We start from the raw sequence: 18,129 nt of genomic DNA, 5'->3' as shown, positions 1-18,129 counted from the left end.
CATTTAAAGTTCTAACTCATATACCATTGAACTTTAATAGACTTTTTTTTTTTTTTTTTTTATCATTTCAAATTATCTTCCATTCTTTCAATATACACATACAATATGACATTTTTTGGTACAAGATAAATGTAAGTAGTGCTTAGTTCCGGATGCAGCTGGTCATTTCCAACATTTGAGGATGTAGGGAATAATAGTGTGATCTGCTAAACATGGCAAAATAAATATTTCAGCCACTTCAGCCTTCCTTCAGAATTCTTCTGGAAATTCAAAGCCTAAGTCTTTATTATCTCTATAAACTTGCACAAGAGCAGCAGCTTTGTAGACAAACATCCCAAACATGGCTGGCACAAGCTGAGGGAGAACAAAACAGTAATCAAAACGACCAATGTGTTAGACGATAGGAATAGTAAAGTGTTCGTAAGAAAGGAATTTGGATTGCATGAAGTTATATATTCGTGCATTTATGCAGTCAGAACATCGTTGGTCGTTGGATCAAAATCGGAAGCTGTAGAAAACATGCAAATTTTGATTTTCTTTTGTAAATCTATAATACCAAACTTAAAATATGGATCGTTCAATCTTGATCCAAGGTCCTGACTGCATTAATGGACAGATTTCAGACTGCGTGCAATCTAAATCCCTCAAGAAAGTGAGGTTTTGAATACACATGTTTGATGTTTCCAAGGTTTACCTGAAAATCCAACAAGTCGTTGATAAAATACTGATGAGACACAGCCCAAAGTCCATAAATTGCTGCCGGGATCACAAGCCTTGGAGATGAAAGTGCTATACCGCTACCCCTGATTGTTTTCTCGAAAGAATCACTAAGATCTTCGCTTCTTATACCAATTCTGGTTATGAAATATTTTTTGACCAAAACAAGAGATAAGAGAACGTTAACAACAGAGAACGCTAACTGGCTCAACCAAAACAAATTCAAAGTGAAAGTTTTCGGCCGTACTTCCTTGACTTCTTTTTCATGAATATTTGAGGAACGGTTTCACTGGATATGGTGTCTGCATGTTGATACAGGAACTGAAGGTACAAGCAACTGCATTGAAAATAGTATATCAGTGAAGTACCAAAATAAGCAACGAAGATTGACAGCTACGTATTTCATTTTCATTCGACCCACAGAGAGCAATTGTCATTTCAGTCACATGACAACAACTTTACCGTTGCGCCAAGGCTCCCCCTATTTAACTTTAATCATATTTACTTGAAAGTCATGCAATGCTAGTTTGTGATCGGTTGACAGTGCAAAACATTTACACTTACAGTACATCAAAAGTAATCTCAAACTTATCTGATGTGATGTTTGGAAAATTTTATACTTTTGACGCAAGCATAAATCTAGTTAAATTCAAGAAGATGGAATATAGTAAAATGCAATAACAAACCTGAAAAGGACCCCAATCGCATAACTTATAGCAGCCTGAAAAGACGGGCATTAAAATCAGTTCACTACAAAAATTTTACGCACTTAGACAACATGTGTGGATGTGCATATTTTTGTTATAAGATGAAAGAAATAATTTGGAACTTACACCATGATGGTGAAAGTTAAACCATTATGATAAGACATAGAAATAGCATCCATCTAAACTTAATCTTACCATGAAGAAAGAATATAATTGAGCGGTAAGAAGCATTAAATTGATCTAGTTATGAATTATAATAGTGAGTTGACGAGACTGGAAAAACAAAGGTATACAAATGTGAAGTTTACCTGTACGGAAAAAACTATCAAGCAATATCCGCTACAACCCAATCCAATACCCACAGAGAGAAGTAGTAATTCTTTCTTGAGCTAAAATTTTTTTAAAAAAAAAAAAAAAAAAAAAAAAAAAAAATCAGCAGAGTAAACAATATCAGAACAATAGTTACTGATCAAAACATACATGCCTTGAGGTAAGTGTTACCGATTTTAGCAAATAAAGAACATACTGAGTCAAGAGAGGTATCATACAGATTGGTATTTGAGCGCGTTCAGTTTCTTGAGTCTTGCTCTGTTGCCTAGAATTGTCTGTTGATAAATGAAGTGAAGCATCAAACATTATAAAATGATTGAATTATTATTTACTTACCAAGAAAGAAGGCAAACTTGAAAATTATTTGAAAAAGTATATATCAATTTCACATCCAGTTTCCAACTTTTCATTAAGGGATAATGGCATATACAAGAAAATCATTGTACACCAATCCAAATAAAAAATGAAAACCATACCTTTGCAGTCATCTTCCTATTTATTGGTGCAGAATTGTCACCTAATAACCACTCTTGGGTACTTGAAAGTTTCAAAAAACCGCCATCACTGTTAGTATCTATGATCTACAAAAAATTAGAAGAATGACGTGAAACTGAATTGCCTGATCAAAGAAACCAAACACAGAATTCGCAATTGGATTGGTACAAGGCGTAGAATTTCCAAAACTCACACAACCAATAATATAAAATTGAATCAGTATAGTTTCAAATTCCACCTGTTCTATTTGTTGAGCATTGTTGTCGTCATTGAGCTTACTAACATCATAATCACCAGAATTTCTGATATCCATTCGCCATAGTAAATCACAAGTTCTTGATACAAAATCACCGTTTAATTCTCTATCCTTCAAAAATGTTTGCAAGACATCCTCATCTACATCACTCACTAAAATTATGGATTTCAACCAATTAGCTCTCAGCAGAAACAGAATGTCAATGATTAAGTATAATTTTTTTAGGTGCACAAAGGATAGGATAGAAATAATGGTGGCAGAACATTTACTTCAAGAAACTACAACATTGAATTACTTGCCAAACTCTACAACTGATGAATAGTGGACAAAGCTCCAGCACCGTCCCAACAAATTTGTAGGCATGAAGCAAATGTTAATGCAAGGCTTTAAGTTAAATCTAATGAAGTTTAACCTTACTATGAAAAATAAGAAAAATGAAGCCTACAGAGTGTGTTGCTAGCACTCCTCTAATTAAAATTAGGAGCTTTAACCATTAGACCAGAGGCCCTTTTTTAACATAAGCTGTTATGTTCTATATATATATATATATATATATATATATATATATATATATATATATATATATATATATATATATATATATTAAACTAAAAATAAAATATTGGTGGGCCTACAACCCTTGCTTTACTAGCTGAAAGGTTGGATCGGCCCTGCAATGCTATCGTGTGCTAAAATTCAACTTTCATATATGTCACCTCATGCAAAAGCCTTGTTTTTGGGGCTTGAGGTGAGGATAATGCTCATGCTCAGCTACCTTGATTACTCGGTCAAAGAGACACTGATACCATATCGCGACCAGTTCTCCCAAAAGCTTAAGCCGTTAAGTGAAAGAAAGTTCATGCATAGTTTTACATCTAACAGTATATTCAATGGAAAGAAAAGAAGGCCCAAGAATATAAAAGAGAGAAGTGATAAGAATGCAGTGTCATTGATGGCGGAAAACCAACAATCCGCCATATAAACACGCTATTGCTGCCTATGGCGCCACCATGGCAGGAATCCCTTCACAAATTGGCTATGACAGTAGCCAAAAAAATCCGCCATACCATTCCACCTTGGCGGTGCCATGGCATCTATTTAACAACATTGTAACATTGTCACAATTGATATAGGTTTAATCAATAAGGGTTAGGGTCAAAAATTGAAACCCTATTATTAAATCAATAATATAACAACTTATTATAATGGAATCATAATTAGAGTAACAAATAAAAGATAACATAATTGATCAACAATATGAAATATAAGCAAGGACGCTATTAAATTCCCAATCAAATAACAGAAGCCTGTTCTTGACAACAGTTGTTTAGACGAACCCATAAGTTGAATGTATCAACAAGGTATTAAACTAAAATTTCAAATTTCTATTCTTTCTATTCCAATGCTCTTGTTATCTAAGCTCTAAAAATTATACATATACTTAAAAAGTAATAACAGGTTAAGGCAATATCATACCTGATTAAATCATAGTATAGTTTTTTAACCAATTTTTTTTACTTCGCAATGCCGTATTCTCTTGTGATCATGCTAGTCAGCAAAGATCAAGATTAAAAAAACCAAAAACAAAATATTATAAAAATGTGATATATGATAAAACATTATGGCATTGTTTGACTCATGTAGCCGACCCAACTTACTGGAACAAGACATGGTTATTGCAGTTGTTCAATTAATTTGTCCACAGAGAAAATATAATGTGTGCTTTCTAAGTTAACAAACAGTGATATGTTATATATACAGAATATGTCAAATTCCGAACTGAATAGTGTATTTCTGAAGCAGAAGGAACTACTCATCGGAGTTCGACAAATAATGACACCAACACATATATTAAATAGCTTCTATCTTCTCAAATTATTATCGGTGTCTAAGTATGTGCTTCATAAGATACATCATCATATCTTAAATTGCTAACTTTAAAATAAAAATGACGAAATTAATGTTATAGCAGCAAAATAAGAGAGAAATGAAGAAAGATGGTAACCTGTAGTAGTAGCAGCAGTAGTAGTACGAGAAGCTCTCAGTGATGAAACAAAGGGGGTGTATGTAGAAAAAGCGGTTGGGAAAGGAGAAAATGAAGGGGTTTTGGAGAATTGAAAGGTGTAACAACTGGAGACAAATCTAATGCTATCCATGGCAGCACAGCATTGATAGATGGATGGAACGGGAACCTTACCCCCTCACCTTACTCCCTTGGCTAATCAATCCTTTATCATTTCGGTTTACTTTTACTACTCTTCTTAAAGAAACAAAAGGTTTAATTAATTTTGTAGATCCTAAAATATTTTGATTTTTTTTTTTGAAGGAAAATATTTTGATATTTTTAAATAGTTTTTAAATTTGAAAAAAAAAATTAAAATTGTAATTAAACCTCTGAACTATTTTATTTTTTTAATTTTATATTGGTGACATCCCTTTTTATTTGTGGTAGCCGGAGTTTGAACCCGGATCTTGCATATTTTATGCATTGTCTATACTAACTGAGTTAAGCTCACGAGGACTATTGGTGACATCCCTTTGTAAACACGAAATAGAAAATTAAGGATTCAATAAATAAAAATTGTATTACTAAATAAAATATTAATTTTTGTAAATAATAAATATTAGGTGGATATTAATGTGTAAAACTGATTCTTTAAAAAAATCTTTAAAATTCCCTAAAAAAAAAATCTTTAAAATTGATTTACATGTAATTGTTCACATCATCATTGGTTAATGGTTGATTAAGGGACCTATTTTTTACATAATAAAGAGAGACTAAGATCCCAACTCAGTTGACATCCCAAGAAAATCATATCCAGTGTCATCCATTCATAATACATGTTAAAAAAGGGGGAAAATATTTCAAGATGGTGGTCAAACCAAAACACTCGAAAGGAAACCAAGTTAAAATAAAAGTAAAAAAAAAAAAAAAACAGTCGTACTTAAGGAAAAAGGTGTTGCTCAATCGTCATCTAGTTCACCCTTGTATCGAGTGTTGCAGGAATTAGATTTGTTGGGTTATTTCCTTTGCTTCTTCATCAGATAAGGCGTAAAAGCTTCTTATGCAATCTCATTATTTTGCAAAGCTCTCACATGTCTAAGAAGTTCAAGGTCCTTCCAAAGTACAGATCAATAGTGTGGAGGGGAACAACTGACGTATCAAATTGGGATGTATTCTCAGTGTGATCAATCTGCTCAGTATTCTCAACATTCTCTGGAGGGAGTGTATTTTGCATGACTAGATCCAGTACAAGTTCATCAAAGTCACACCTAACTTTAGAGCAGTCAAAACGGGTTGGCCCATTTAGCCTGATTAATTATAGGGCTTGGGCCTTAAATATTGAGTACGAATTTTTATAGGGCTTTTTAGCCCGACCCTAAAAAGCTCGGTACCCGTTAGGGCTAGCATGAACGGGCCGCGGGTAGCCCGTTAACCCGCATAACAAAAAAATCCTATAAATTATATATATATATATATATTTAAATAATTCTTTACTTGTTGATTATCAAAGTAAAGAATAAAAGTGAAAATTCAATGAATTAACACACAAAAATATAAAAGTAATCTAAAATTATAGTTACTTGTTTCATTATTTATAATTTTAAAGATCAATTATATAAATATCTATAACCATAACATATGTAATTTATTTAAAATTGTTTTCCTCGCCGTTTTAGTTTTCGACATTTGTACGAAAATGTTTACAATTTTTTTTGTGCTAGGCATTATTTAAACATATTAAAAATATTATTTATAAGAAATTTTTTAGGAGTATTTTATAGTACTTTTTTTAAAAGAAAAATGTAATTTTTAACACGGACCGGCCCGTTTAGCCCGCGACCCGTGTAGTATATTTCAAGCCCACTTTTCAACCGGGCCTTTTAGCCCGGCCCGTTAAAGTCCGAATCCCGTTAGGGCCGGCCCTAAATGGGTTGGGTAGCCTATTTTGACAGCTCTACCTAGCTTGGATCAACTATAACCGAAAAACCTAACTAAAAAAGTAACAATGGACAATGGTTAATGATTTCGCCATTGACAAATCATTTGGGAGAACTTAAATTCAAATTTTAGGTGAAGAAATTCTTGGCCAAAAATATAACAATAATTACAAAACATGTTTAGATTTATTCTTAAAGATCCTATTTTCAACTTAGTTTTCAATACCCAAAAAAATCAGGTCAATCAAAGTTGTATACAATCGAAAATTAAACTTACAATTAGCATTAAGAATGAATTTAAACTAAAGATTATAATGAGATAAAATTCATATATTACTAGCTAGATTAAATATCTACATTAGATTCCTAGACACTAGACTAAATCTCCACAATATAGAGGATTAGTTATACAAGATAACCTTACAATGGTGAACGAGAAGAAGTAGAAAGATTCTACGTTGAAGTCGCTCCTGCAATCTCCTCTACTTCAGCTTTCTCTCTAGATCACTCTCCCTTATATCTCTTGTTTATTGAGCTCTTTTGCACAAAAAAAAAAAAAAAAAGTGTTTTGGTTCTGTTTTTCCCTTCTCGAAATGTGTTTTCTCCGGTGAAGAAGTTCTCCTATTTATAGGCATTTTTGCCACCACTTTAACCAATTATGAAACTTTCTACTTTGTCTTTGTTTTCCAACTCAAGAGCTTACATAAACAAAGGAAAATAGGTGAAAGTAGCTTATTTGGCTAAAAACTATAAATATTATGTACTTATAATAAATTAGGGCTTTTTAATATAATTTACTTGTAAAATAATTCGATAAGTGCTAGTGAAAATAACCATATTTTGTCACTTATCAACAATCACATGTCAGAATAATACAAAACAAAGCCTACTTCCTAACCCTCGTAACAACCGACACAAAACTTGAAAAAGACCTAAAACACTCATCGTTAACTCCCAACCCAACCACTTACACACCTTAACCACACCGAAGCCGCTACCGGGCATAACACAGAAATGAACGGCCGTCTCACTCAAATAAACCTTGAGGCGTTATACTATCAAAAGGAAGATATTTTTTTTTTAATTTCCTACAATTATAGAATTGAAAACTCATATACGTGAAATAATGATTATTTTTGAGTGACAAAGTGCTAATAACTGCTATTATTTTTTATTTCTTAGTTAAATTAACATTGTTGATCGAAAGTCTTATTTGCCATGCCATGCCATGCAATCTTTGATGGGTTGAAAAAATGCGTGACATTAACGGTATATGGTACACACTACACACCCATTGTGGAACACAAGCTGCAAAATGCGACTTGAAGTCTGCTAGCTAGTTCGTGGAAGTGTCACCCACGACAATGAACAACACCAAGTCAATTCTCGTACTAATAGCATACTTTCGTTTACTCCATTTATATGCATGCATGTTAATGCATGTATACTTTTCTTCACCGATCAGTTTCATTTTAAAAAAGAAATGTTTAGAACAATTGCAAGTATTTTATTTTACTCTTAAGTGTTGTAATTAATTATTGGCAAAATTACACAATTAATCCCTTAACTTAATTTTAGGTAACACTTTCATCATTTATCTTTTTTTTTGTAACGATTTAGTCCTTTATGTTATAAAATAACAACATAGTTATCCTTTTTTATAAAAAAATAATCAAAAACTCCAAAAAAAATTCATCAAACTCATAGACAAACGCAAATCTTCATCATACAAGCCTAGAAAATCAAATTTCATTGAAAAAATATCATAAAAAATTATAAAATAATGTCATTTTATAACAGAAAGGACTAAATCGTTACAAAAAAAGATAAAGGACGAAAGTGTTACCTAAAATTAAGTTAAGGGACTAATTGTGTAATTTTGCCTTAATTATTAATTAATATAAAAATTTGGACCTTACAACTATTAATTATATATACGAGATAAAATATTAAATAAATATATTTTGACAAACTCTCAAAGCTGATTTTAATTTTTAAAAGTCATTATATCAATAAAAAATTTGGTGCATCTAATATGGATCTAAAAAAGGGAAAATTTAAAGATGGACTCTTACACAATTCGTCCCTTAACTAAATTTCATGTAACATTTTTTATTTTGACAAAAATAAATGATATTCGTTCATTAAAATTGATAGAGTACATCAATACAATACAAATTTAAAGTTTTAAAAAACAAAAAGGATAAATCAACAAACAAACTCACAACATCTATGTTAATATCATAAAATGATAGAGTACATAGCCTACAAATATGACTATATTCAAGTCACTGAAATACTCATGTTTTCGGATCTGCAACGTTGACGATACAAAAGTCAATGATTGAATCTACACTTGATCAAAGTTAATCTTTCAACCTGAATCAAATAAACATCGCACTAAGGCAAGTAAAAAACACACTACACAAAGACGAGAAATCAATTTAATCCTATGTTAAAAAGTCAACGTCGTTATATATTTTTTTATTAAAAAAACCAAAAATTCATTAAACTCATAAGCAAAATCATATCAAAAACTCATTAAACTCATAATCAGAAACTCATTTAAATGTCAACGTCGTTATATCCTTATCTTGCACACCCTTTATCTTTAAACTTTTTTATCCTTAATGGAAAAAAAAATTGATGAAAAAGTGTTGCCAACGCTGAAGAGCATAATTTATAGGAATCAAATTAAAGGTTTAATAAAAAAACATATAGAGCAATGAATATATTTTAGTTCTAATGATCATCTTTTTCCTCATGTCAAATTTTCTAAAGACTTAATAATGATTTCCTCATGTCAAATTTTCTAAAGACTTAATAATGATTATGCACCGTGGAAGACGGCTATAAGAAATAAAATTTCTAAAAACTTTACAATAGGAAGAAGAAAAAAAAGCAGCATTCAAAAGTTTGAACGCAGTTTAGCTGTGATGTGATAAAGTTTAACAGATATGGACAAACTTGACAACCAACATTGACTTGACTCACCAATATCATTCATTGATTTCATTCATCCCAACTTCTCAATCTTAATAATTTACTTTACTCCTACCCTTGTATAACTCACCACTTCAATTATATATATATTCTCTAGTTGTACTCCACCTAATCATGTAACATTTCTTATTATCCATTTGAACCATTGGAACAATATAAATATTTCATACTTTTACATATCTTCACCCGTTCTCATCTCTAGAAACAAAAATTAACATATTTGTATCATATAGTCATGGCTATTGCTTCAACCGAAAGCAAGATGCCTTCATCATCATCAACATCAAGCATCACCACCATGCACCATGATATCCTCCATACACACATCCTCACCCGCCTCGACGCAGCCACGCTAGCCACCACCGCCTCCACATGCTCTCACCTCCGCCACCTCTGCATGGAGAATGATCTATGGAAAAAAATCTGCACCGAGACGTGGCCGTCGTTACTAGACCCTACCACCAGCCATGTCATTTCTACTTTCCCAAATGGCCACCGTTCCGTTTTCTCAGACGCATTTCCCACTCTTCATCATTTCTCTTCTCATGAAAATCATCCTCCGTCACCTCCTCCGCCAGAAGAACTTATCTCCGCTGTGGATATACACTACAAAGGTAAGTCTGTATTTTCTAGAGTCCAGCGAACTGAAACGAAAAAGAACATGTTTCTCACGTCGACGTTACATATTGGAATTTTGGAACCAAACGAGTTGGTTCCAACGCCGGTTAAGTTTGTTAGAAAAAACGAAGAATGGATGAAGCATTTGGAAGATCATTTATCTTTAAGCTGGATCATCATTGACCCGACTGGAAAACGTTCCGCGAACGTTTCCAGCCGGAAGCCGGTTTTAGTACGACGACACTGGCTAACGAGAGACGTGGAGATTCTTTTCGCGGTGACAATGGCGGGAGAGACACGACGATCAACCGAGATGGTGCAGTGTATGGTGAAGGTCACATGTTGTGGGAAAGTTGGGGGTGAATTGTACATGAGGGAGGTGGGTTTAGTGATGGAGGATATGGAAGGAGGGGAGGTTAGTGGGAAAGAAGGGGTTGGGATATTGATGAAGGCAATGGAGTTTGGGGAGAGGAAGAAAGTTTGTGAAGTGGGAGAGATGAAAGAGAGGTTTGAGAGATTCTTGGGGATGATTAGGGAGAGGAGAGAGATGAAGTTTAGGAGACAGAAGGTACGAGATGGTGTTTCTACCTTGGTTGCGTTTGTTGTTTGTGTTTGGTTTTGTTACTTGGCTGGTTTATGAGATGTTTTGACTTTTCACGACAATACAATGATTATTGTACTATAAAATGTTAGTATAAAAATTTGTTCTTATTGTAAATTATCTTAGCTAATACTAATCCTAATCTATAAATGTCATACCAATAATTTCATGTTATGGTTCAATGATTCAATTATTATCTTAACTAATTCTAATCTAATGCATATACGAATGATTTAACAAATTTTATTACAAATAAATAACATAATGATTCAATAATTTTTAATCTAGTAGTCTTCCAAATTTGTGCTCTAAAAGCATTTGCACTGAAAAAGTATGATATGTTTTAACTTTTATAAAGTTAAATAAAAGACTTTCAAACGAAACCCTTCAAAAAAAAAAATTCAAACGAATATTAATTTTCTATTAAGTTTATTAACATGTGCACGTTTGTCGTCTACTAGTTATTACTACTAGATATTTTCCTAAGTTTAGTTCAGTTGATAGAGAAAATACCTAATATATGTAAGGTTCAAACTCCAACCACCCAAAAAAAAATTATCACTACCACATACACATGTATTGAGAAATAAAGTCTAAAAACAGAAAAGAAATATATTTAAATTATTCTCTATTCTAATCCTATAACAATTATCGCAATATAATCCAACATAAGGAAGAAAGCTTTAGGGTGATCAAGTTTTTTTTTTTTTAAGGAAGGTGGGACCAAACTTAAAAGTGTTGTTTAATGCAGAATAATTTTTTTTTTAAATTCACAACTTATAAAAAAAATAAAAAAATTATAAGATATATTTAAATTTAATATTTTCAAACAAATATAAAAAGAACTAAAATTTTCTTCTAATAAATTAATCTTCAATGTTTTATATTTTGCATAGTTAAAACTTAAAAGGCTTTTTGGAGGGTGTTTATATCTTATAAAATTCACAAAAAATAAATAGGGTTAATTATTTAAATTGACTATATAATATACACTATGTGTGAAAAATGACTCTGTAAAATAAAAAAAACATATATTTTAACCTTGTAATTTGATATTCTTCTTATTTTTGACCCTCTAATATACACGTAGTCCAAAAAGTGACCTAGAGATTGAATTTTTTCATGATTTTTTCCATGCATGTTTACGACGTTAAAATATGACATTATACAAAAAATTAGATTTTTTTCGACTAAGGACGTATTAATTATGAATTTTTATTCCCCATAAATATGAATTTCTTAAACAATGTATAATTAATTTGTCTCTTGTTTAAAAACTGCAAAATTTCATTGTGAAAGTTCTTATTGTGTTCTAACCATATCTACAAAATTAGGGAACGGAATTTCACTGTGAGTATACGCTTACTAGAAACAAAGTTTCAATTTTGCATGTTTTGGTTGAAAAATAAAAATAAATTGAAAAGTCTATGAAATGCTATGGAACTTTTTAGATCCTTTTGTTGGAACAAAATGTGTTTAACAATGAACCTTTGAGAGTTTTGATGATAACAAGGTATTAAAAATTGTCAATTGGACTAGCTAATATTTGTTCAAGTGTACAAGATCATAGACAAAATTTTACATCTTAAAAAGGTTCTGGATGAACAAAAGAGAGCTAAAGTATCAACAAAAAGGAAGCTTAAAGCGTCTGAAGAGAAGTGCTCCTGAAGACAATGTGCTCCTGAAGTGATGACGTCATCAGAAGCTGAAGTTCATCAGAAGCATCTCATCATAAGCTAAAGATCACCAGAAGCCAAAGTTCATCAGATGGAAGAATTAATGCTTCAAAAACTGTTTAATGGATTCGAAACCAATGCAGAAGACTGGGAATACAAAGCAACGGTCATTTTGAGTAGATTTGAAGGCATTGGATGCTTATCTTCAAAAAGCGTTGACAAAGTACAATTGTACGAAGTGTACAACCACTACCTCCACTACTCTGCAGTGTCTCTGCTACAAGACAAGAAAACAGCTCTGAAATACAGCTCTGCCTGCAACGTTGTTCCTTCACAATGGGAATGGATTTGAAATTGATCATTCATAGGACAACTACCATATCAAGCAAAAGATCATTGGTGATTGATCAAAGCTTCAAACGACTCTTTTTGATGTGCTGGCAATTTCACAACGTCTCTTTCACACCTCTATATAAAGGAGTGAAGACTTAGAGATTGGTATCAGACTCAACAACAATTTACAAGTGCCAAAACTCTGCTGAAATTGTTCTGCATTTCAAAGTTCACTTAGAATTTTTGTTTCAAAGTTCATATCTTAGAAATTCTAGAGTCTTAAGAGTCTGTATCTGATTTGTATTGTGAACACCACTGATTGTATATCAAGTGTTCAACATCAAACATTTTTCTGTGTAATTTTGTTTGATTAGAAGTCTCTTGCAGTTGTGCTTGAGCAATAGAAGTCTCTTGATTGTGTTCAGGAGCATGGAAGTCTCTTGCTTGTGTGCTTGAGCAATTTGAAGTCTCTTGCTAGTTGTAGCAGTGAGCAGTTGTAATCAGATATTACATTTAGTGAACTCTCCTTGGAAGTGCAAGGGGGACAGGTAGGGTTGGGAATAGGCCAGGCCGGCCTACAGGGGCCTACGGCTTGGCCTGTTTTGGCCTGGCCTGGCCTGGCCTGTTTAGTAGATAGGCCTAGGCTTAGGCTTTTTAAAAAGCATGTTTAGTTAAATAGGCAAGGCTTAGGCTTCCAGAAAAGCCTGTTAAGCCTAATAGGCTGGCCTATTAATACTATTTATTAAAAAATGTTTTTTTATATTAAAATAATTGCATATATTAAAAATATAAATATCTTTTTCTCTATCTAGTAGTCCCATAATAGGCTTTGTTGTTATAGACTTTTAAGTAGGCTTTAATCTAGTTAAAATTTACTTGTAGTTAAATAGGCTTTTAAGTAGGCTTTAAGACTTGTTTAGCTTATTTAGTAGGCTAAATGAACTATTTGATGGCCTTAATATAAAGTAGGCCTGTAAGTAGGCTTTCAGGCCAGTCCAGACTTTTAAATAGGCCAGGTCAGGCCAAGAAAAACGACCTATGATAGGCCATAGGCCAGGCTTAGGCCTGTAAATTTTTTCGTAGGCCAGGCTCAGGCCTATCAAAGCCTGGCCTGGCCTGGCCTATTCCCATCCCTAGGGACAGGACTACTTCCGGTTTGTGGAAGGAACCTGTATAATTGCTCTCTCTCTCTCTCTCTCTCTCTCTCTCTCTCTCTCTCTCTCTCTCTGTTTTTATCTGCTGCAAGTTAGTCCTGAACATCACTTCAGAAGCAGTCTCTATTTGCTTCTGGCCAGTGAGTTTCGGCTTAGGAGAAAATAAAGAAAAAGCTAACACAATTCAACCCCCCCTTCTTGTGTTTTTCTCACCTTCACCTTTTTATGTATTTTTATAGATGTCTCTACAAACAATGAGCTCAAAATTCGATTTATAGGTTGAGATTTCCGTTGTTTTTCTTTTCGAGTTTTTGACGCTTTAAAAATTCATAATTAATTATTTCGTTTGTAGAAAAATTCTAATTTTTTTGTGTAAAGCTATATTTTAACGTTCCTAACATGCCTCTAAAAAATAATGAAAAAAATTCAATCTATAAATTGTTTTTTTGGGATTCATGTATATTACAGAGCCATAAATAATTAGAATATCGACTTACAAGAATATGTGTTTTTTATTTTACATGGTCATTTATTAGATTTCGCGTATATTACTAGGTCAATTTCAATAATTAACCCAAATAAATATAGACACTAAAAAAAATATAACATACTACTATAAAGAAAAATAAAAAATCTTAAGAGAACCATAACCTCTGTTGATCCCCATTCTAACTCCCGTCTCTAATCGAACTCAAATTGCTTCTGGAAAATTAATATCCACCAACAACTCATGCATAATCATGATCGCAACATATACCTATATCATCTACAAACATGTGCAGAAACTTGGCATACTAATCATGGCCAATAAAAAATAGAAGGTCGGCTTATGGTCACCTATCTACTAACCACAGATACATTCATTCATTTTGGCATCCTAATACATCCTTTCCATTTTATAATATTCTTTTCTATTAATATATTCTTATTTATTGTATCTCAATCATATATATTATGATGGTAATACTATGCAGGGGCGGATCCACCTTATGGCCATGTGGGGCTATAGCCCCACATGGATTTAAAAAAAAAATAGAAATTTTTTATTTAGCGACCGAATTTCAGTCTCTAACCATTGAAAATCGGTCGCTAACAGGTCTAGCTAAAGAATAGTGACTGAATATTCAGTCGTTGAAGTAAAAATCGGTCTCTAAATCACTAAGCGACAAAATTAGCGACCAAAAATTCAGTCGCTAGGGTATAAAATATTAAAAATCGGTCAGTTTTTCGGTTGCTACGTATTTAGCCACACTTAAAATGTATTCCTAGATCCGTCCCTGATACTATGGTGGTGGAAAGGGGTAGCCACTTATTTGTTTGTTGTTTACCCCGAAGTTGTTATGCTTCTTTTTCCCTTAAACAGTTGTTATTGGGGTATCGGGTAGGTTTTGTTACTTGGCTGGTTTATGAGATGTTTTGACTTTTCACTACAATACAATGATTATAAAATGTTATAAAGATTTGTTCTTGTATTACATTAACTTACCTAACTCTAATATGTGATGCTATATACCAATAATTTCATGTTATGGTTCAATGATTCAAATTATTGTCTTATCTAATTCTAATATATTCTTAGCTATATCAATTATTCAACAAAATTTTATTACTCCCTCCGTTTCAAAATGGGTATCCTTTTAGGTGTTTACACACATATTAAGAAATGCAATGATTAAAAGAAAGAGAATGATTATTTTACCAAATTATCCTTATTAACTATTGGTTAGTTTTAAAAGTAATACTTTGGAAGTATTGTGCAGATTATTAATTGGAGGGTACAATTGAAAAGAAAAAGTTATTATTGCATTGGAAACTGAAAGTGACATTCATTTTAAAACAATTTTTTTTGGCTAAAACGACACTCATTTTGAAACGGAAAGAGTATTATAATAAAATGATTCAAGGTATTGCTCCTAAACTATACACTCCCCTCTATCTCTTATTTATTTAATTCAGGTGGTAAGAAACATATTTAATTATACTTTATTCTAATCCTACAACTTCTCTCACAAAATAATACAACCAAAACTGCTTCTCGAAAATTATGCACCAACTCATACATAATTATGGTTACAGCATATTCCTATCTACTACTCCCTCCGTCCCATAATGTAACCTCCCTTTGTTTTTTTTCACATTTCTTAAGAAAAGCTGACAGTGTAATTATTATGTCTGTTTTGTGTGTTAATATTACCATACTGTCCTTCGTTTGTATATGTATTAAATTTGATTTTTAAATTTCAAAACAAGTTAGTAGTATTAATTAGGGGTATGTTTAGGTAAAAAATAATAAATGCATTTAGTAATTTAAAAAGGGGTTTAGATTTAAGGACAAAAATAAAGTCAAATAGATGGTTAGATATAGGGACGGAGGGTATACAAATGTTTGTTAGAAAAACATATCCTTATCCACTACAAATATGAGTATACAGTGTGGCATGCCAATTATGACCATTAAAAATTAGAGGGTCCCCTTAATTATGGCCATGACACATACCGGCTCACTAGCCACATGTGCATTAACTGTGACATGCTAATTAATTAGCATGACCAATAAAAGAATAGAAGGTCATTGTTACAGTTTTGCATCTTGTAGTGCAAATTTCGACCAATAGATGGAATGTGGAAAAAAATATGAGAGAATTTTTAGATATCTTAGGGGGTGTTTGTTTAAAGGTTACAAAAATTATTCCTGGAAAACTAAGGCTGGAATTAAATATCTCTTTGTTTGGTAGATGGGAAAGAAAAAAATAAACCTTCGAATCCTCAAGACAAGTTTAATTCAAAATTATAAATATATTTTAAAATAATATGATCCGACTCTTATGAACCTTCGAAACTCAACTTACATGAATATCAAAAACCTTATATTAAAAACCTTATATATACCAGGAAAAAATAAGCTTCTAAGAAAATTTCATGTCATTGTTTATTAAAGTTTTTATCAAAAATGAATGGTCTAGAATTAAAGTTGAATATAAAATTCAACTCAAAATTTTTATAGGGGGTGCCCCACATTAAACCTATGAGAAGAGCCTATGGTTTTATAGAGGATATGTCCCACATAATATTTTTTCAAGAATATTTTATTGAGTTCATATTTTGTTTCATTGTATCTTTTTTTTTTTCTTCTTGAAAGCAAGCCTAAAAATATGGGATGTTTGCCTTCTACATTTTACAGCTGCACATGGGTATCAATTATCACTTAATTTTCAAAATTCTTTCGCTCTAAAATTTATCTCCAAAAATTATCCAAAATATTTTGAAATGGCAAATCTACCGTGTCTCTATCATAGTCATAAATCATATAGCAATGTAACCTAAATGTACATATGTAAATCAAAGGACTTACTATAGGCATGATTTGTGGCAATTACACCTAGTCTTATGTTGGAACAAGATCTCAATTGTAACATTTTCATGCAACAGGTCCTCTCCTATTCTTGTAGAGTAAACTATCCGCCCTACATATGAAATTTTGTGAATGGGTGAAAAATAGGCCGGGGTGAAAGACTCAATCGATGCCTTTTGATGTGTTGTCTAATGAATTGATGCAATGCATGCTTAGTTGATAATTTATTTTGAATTTTTTTTGTTACATTCATAAAAGTACGATGTGGAAATTTTGAAGTTTTGTAAATAGTTTAGAACAAAACCCTTCCGCATGGTATTTTGAAGTTATATGTAGCGTTGACAGGAGGTGGTGTGTTCGCCCTTATGGATGCACCACCCGCTTAGCCACCGCAGCTGGTTCCTAGTTCCGTCGCCGGAATCCTTGGTTTTGTGTCTTCCTCTTTTCAGATTCATGTTTATGCTGAGTTTTTTTCATCGATTCCGAGTTCCGTAAGATTTGGGTTTGATGGAAGCTCTTCTTTGTGCGTGATTCGGATTTTGGGTTGTCAGCTGCGGTTTGTTTTTTTTTTTGTCTCTGTTGTGTCTCGAAGATGGAGGTTCTGTCATGGTGGTTTGCAGCGCCGGAGCTTCGATCGGGTTTTTATTGCTTTCAGTTCTTTTGGTAGGGTCGCTGGTGGTGTTCGTATGTTGCTGGTTTGTCGTCGGCGTGTTGTTTGTTTATTGTGGGTCTACGGTTGCTCGGTATGTGTCTTCGGTTATGCTATGTTCTTGTTCAGAGATGGGATGGCTACAGACTTGGCCTCATTTTGCGGTGGTTGTTCTTAAAACCCGAAAGGGTCTGTGATTCAAAACCCGTAAGGGTCTGGTTTTTAACGTATTGGACTCATCCCTCGATCTGAGTTCTTACGCGTCTGTTTGATACCTGTTGTGGTTGGTGATCTGA

The 18,129-nt window shown here is 32.7% G+C and overlaps 1 protein-coding gene and 1 pseudogene across 2 annotated transcripts; one reads left to right on the top strand and one right to left on the bottom strand.

Moving 5' to 3' along the window:
• Positions 1-26: 26 nt before the first annotated feature.
• On the bottom strand, positions 27-4,775 carry LOC146929999 (uncharacterized). The gene is made up of 9 exons (XM_085701678.1): positions 4,511-4,775; positions 2,488-2,657; positions 2,231-2,335; positions 1,973-2,029; positions 1,733-1,813; positions 1,404-1,438; positions 965-1,054; positions 695-854; positions 27-354 (listed from the first exon to the last, which is right to left on the bottom strand). Exons 1-9 carry the CDS (start codon positions 4,659-4,661, stop codon positions 250-252), a joined length of 954 nt encoding a protein of 317 aa, XP_085557804.1. The 5' UTR covers positions 4,662-4,775; the 3' UTR covers positions 27-249.
• Positions 4,776-9,362: 4,587 nt separating this feature from the next.
• LOC146929998 (putative F-box protein At2g36090 pseudogene) lies at positions 9,363-10,843 on the top strand (annotated as a pseudogene). Its single transcript, XR_015006245.1, has one exon. The product of XR_015006245.1 is annotated as a putative F-box protein At2g36090 pseudogene (transcript).
• Positions 10,844-18,129: the final 7,286 nt, after the last annotated feature.

Source organism: Medicago sativa, chromosome 4, assembly GCF_051527215.1.
Source record: "Medicago sativa cultivar Bolivia chromosome 4, Bolivia_mono, whole genome shotgun sequence".
Taxonomy (NCBI): Eukaryota; Viridiplantae; Streptophyta; class Magnoliopsida; order Fabales; family Fabaceae; genus Medicago; species Medicago sativa.
Note: the sequence above shows the minus strand (reverse complement) of the source record. Positions and strands in the feature narration are given on the sequence as shown.

Coding starts and splice junctions, on each gene's coding strand:
- LOC146929999 (XM_085701678.1), bottom strand. CDS start 4,661: ATGGATAGCATTAGATTTGTCTCCAGTTGTTACACCTTTCAATTCTCC. Junction 2,336..2,487: donor ATGCTCAACAAATAGAACAG/GTGGAATTTGAA, acceptor AATTTTTTGTAG/ATCATAGATACTAACAGTGA. Junction 2,030..2,230: donor ATAGGAAGATGACTGCAAAG/GTATGGTTTTCA, acceptor ATTTATCAACAG/ACAATTCTAGGCAACAGAGC.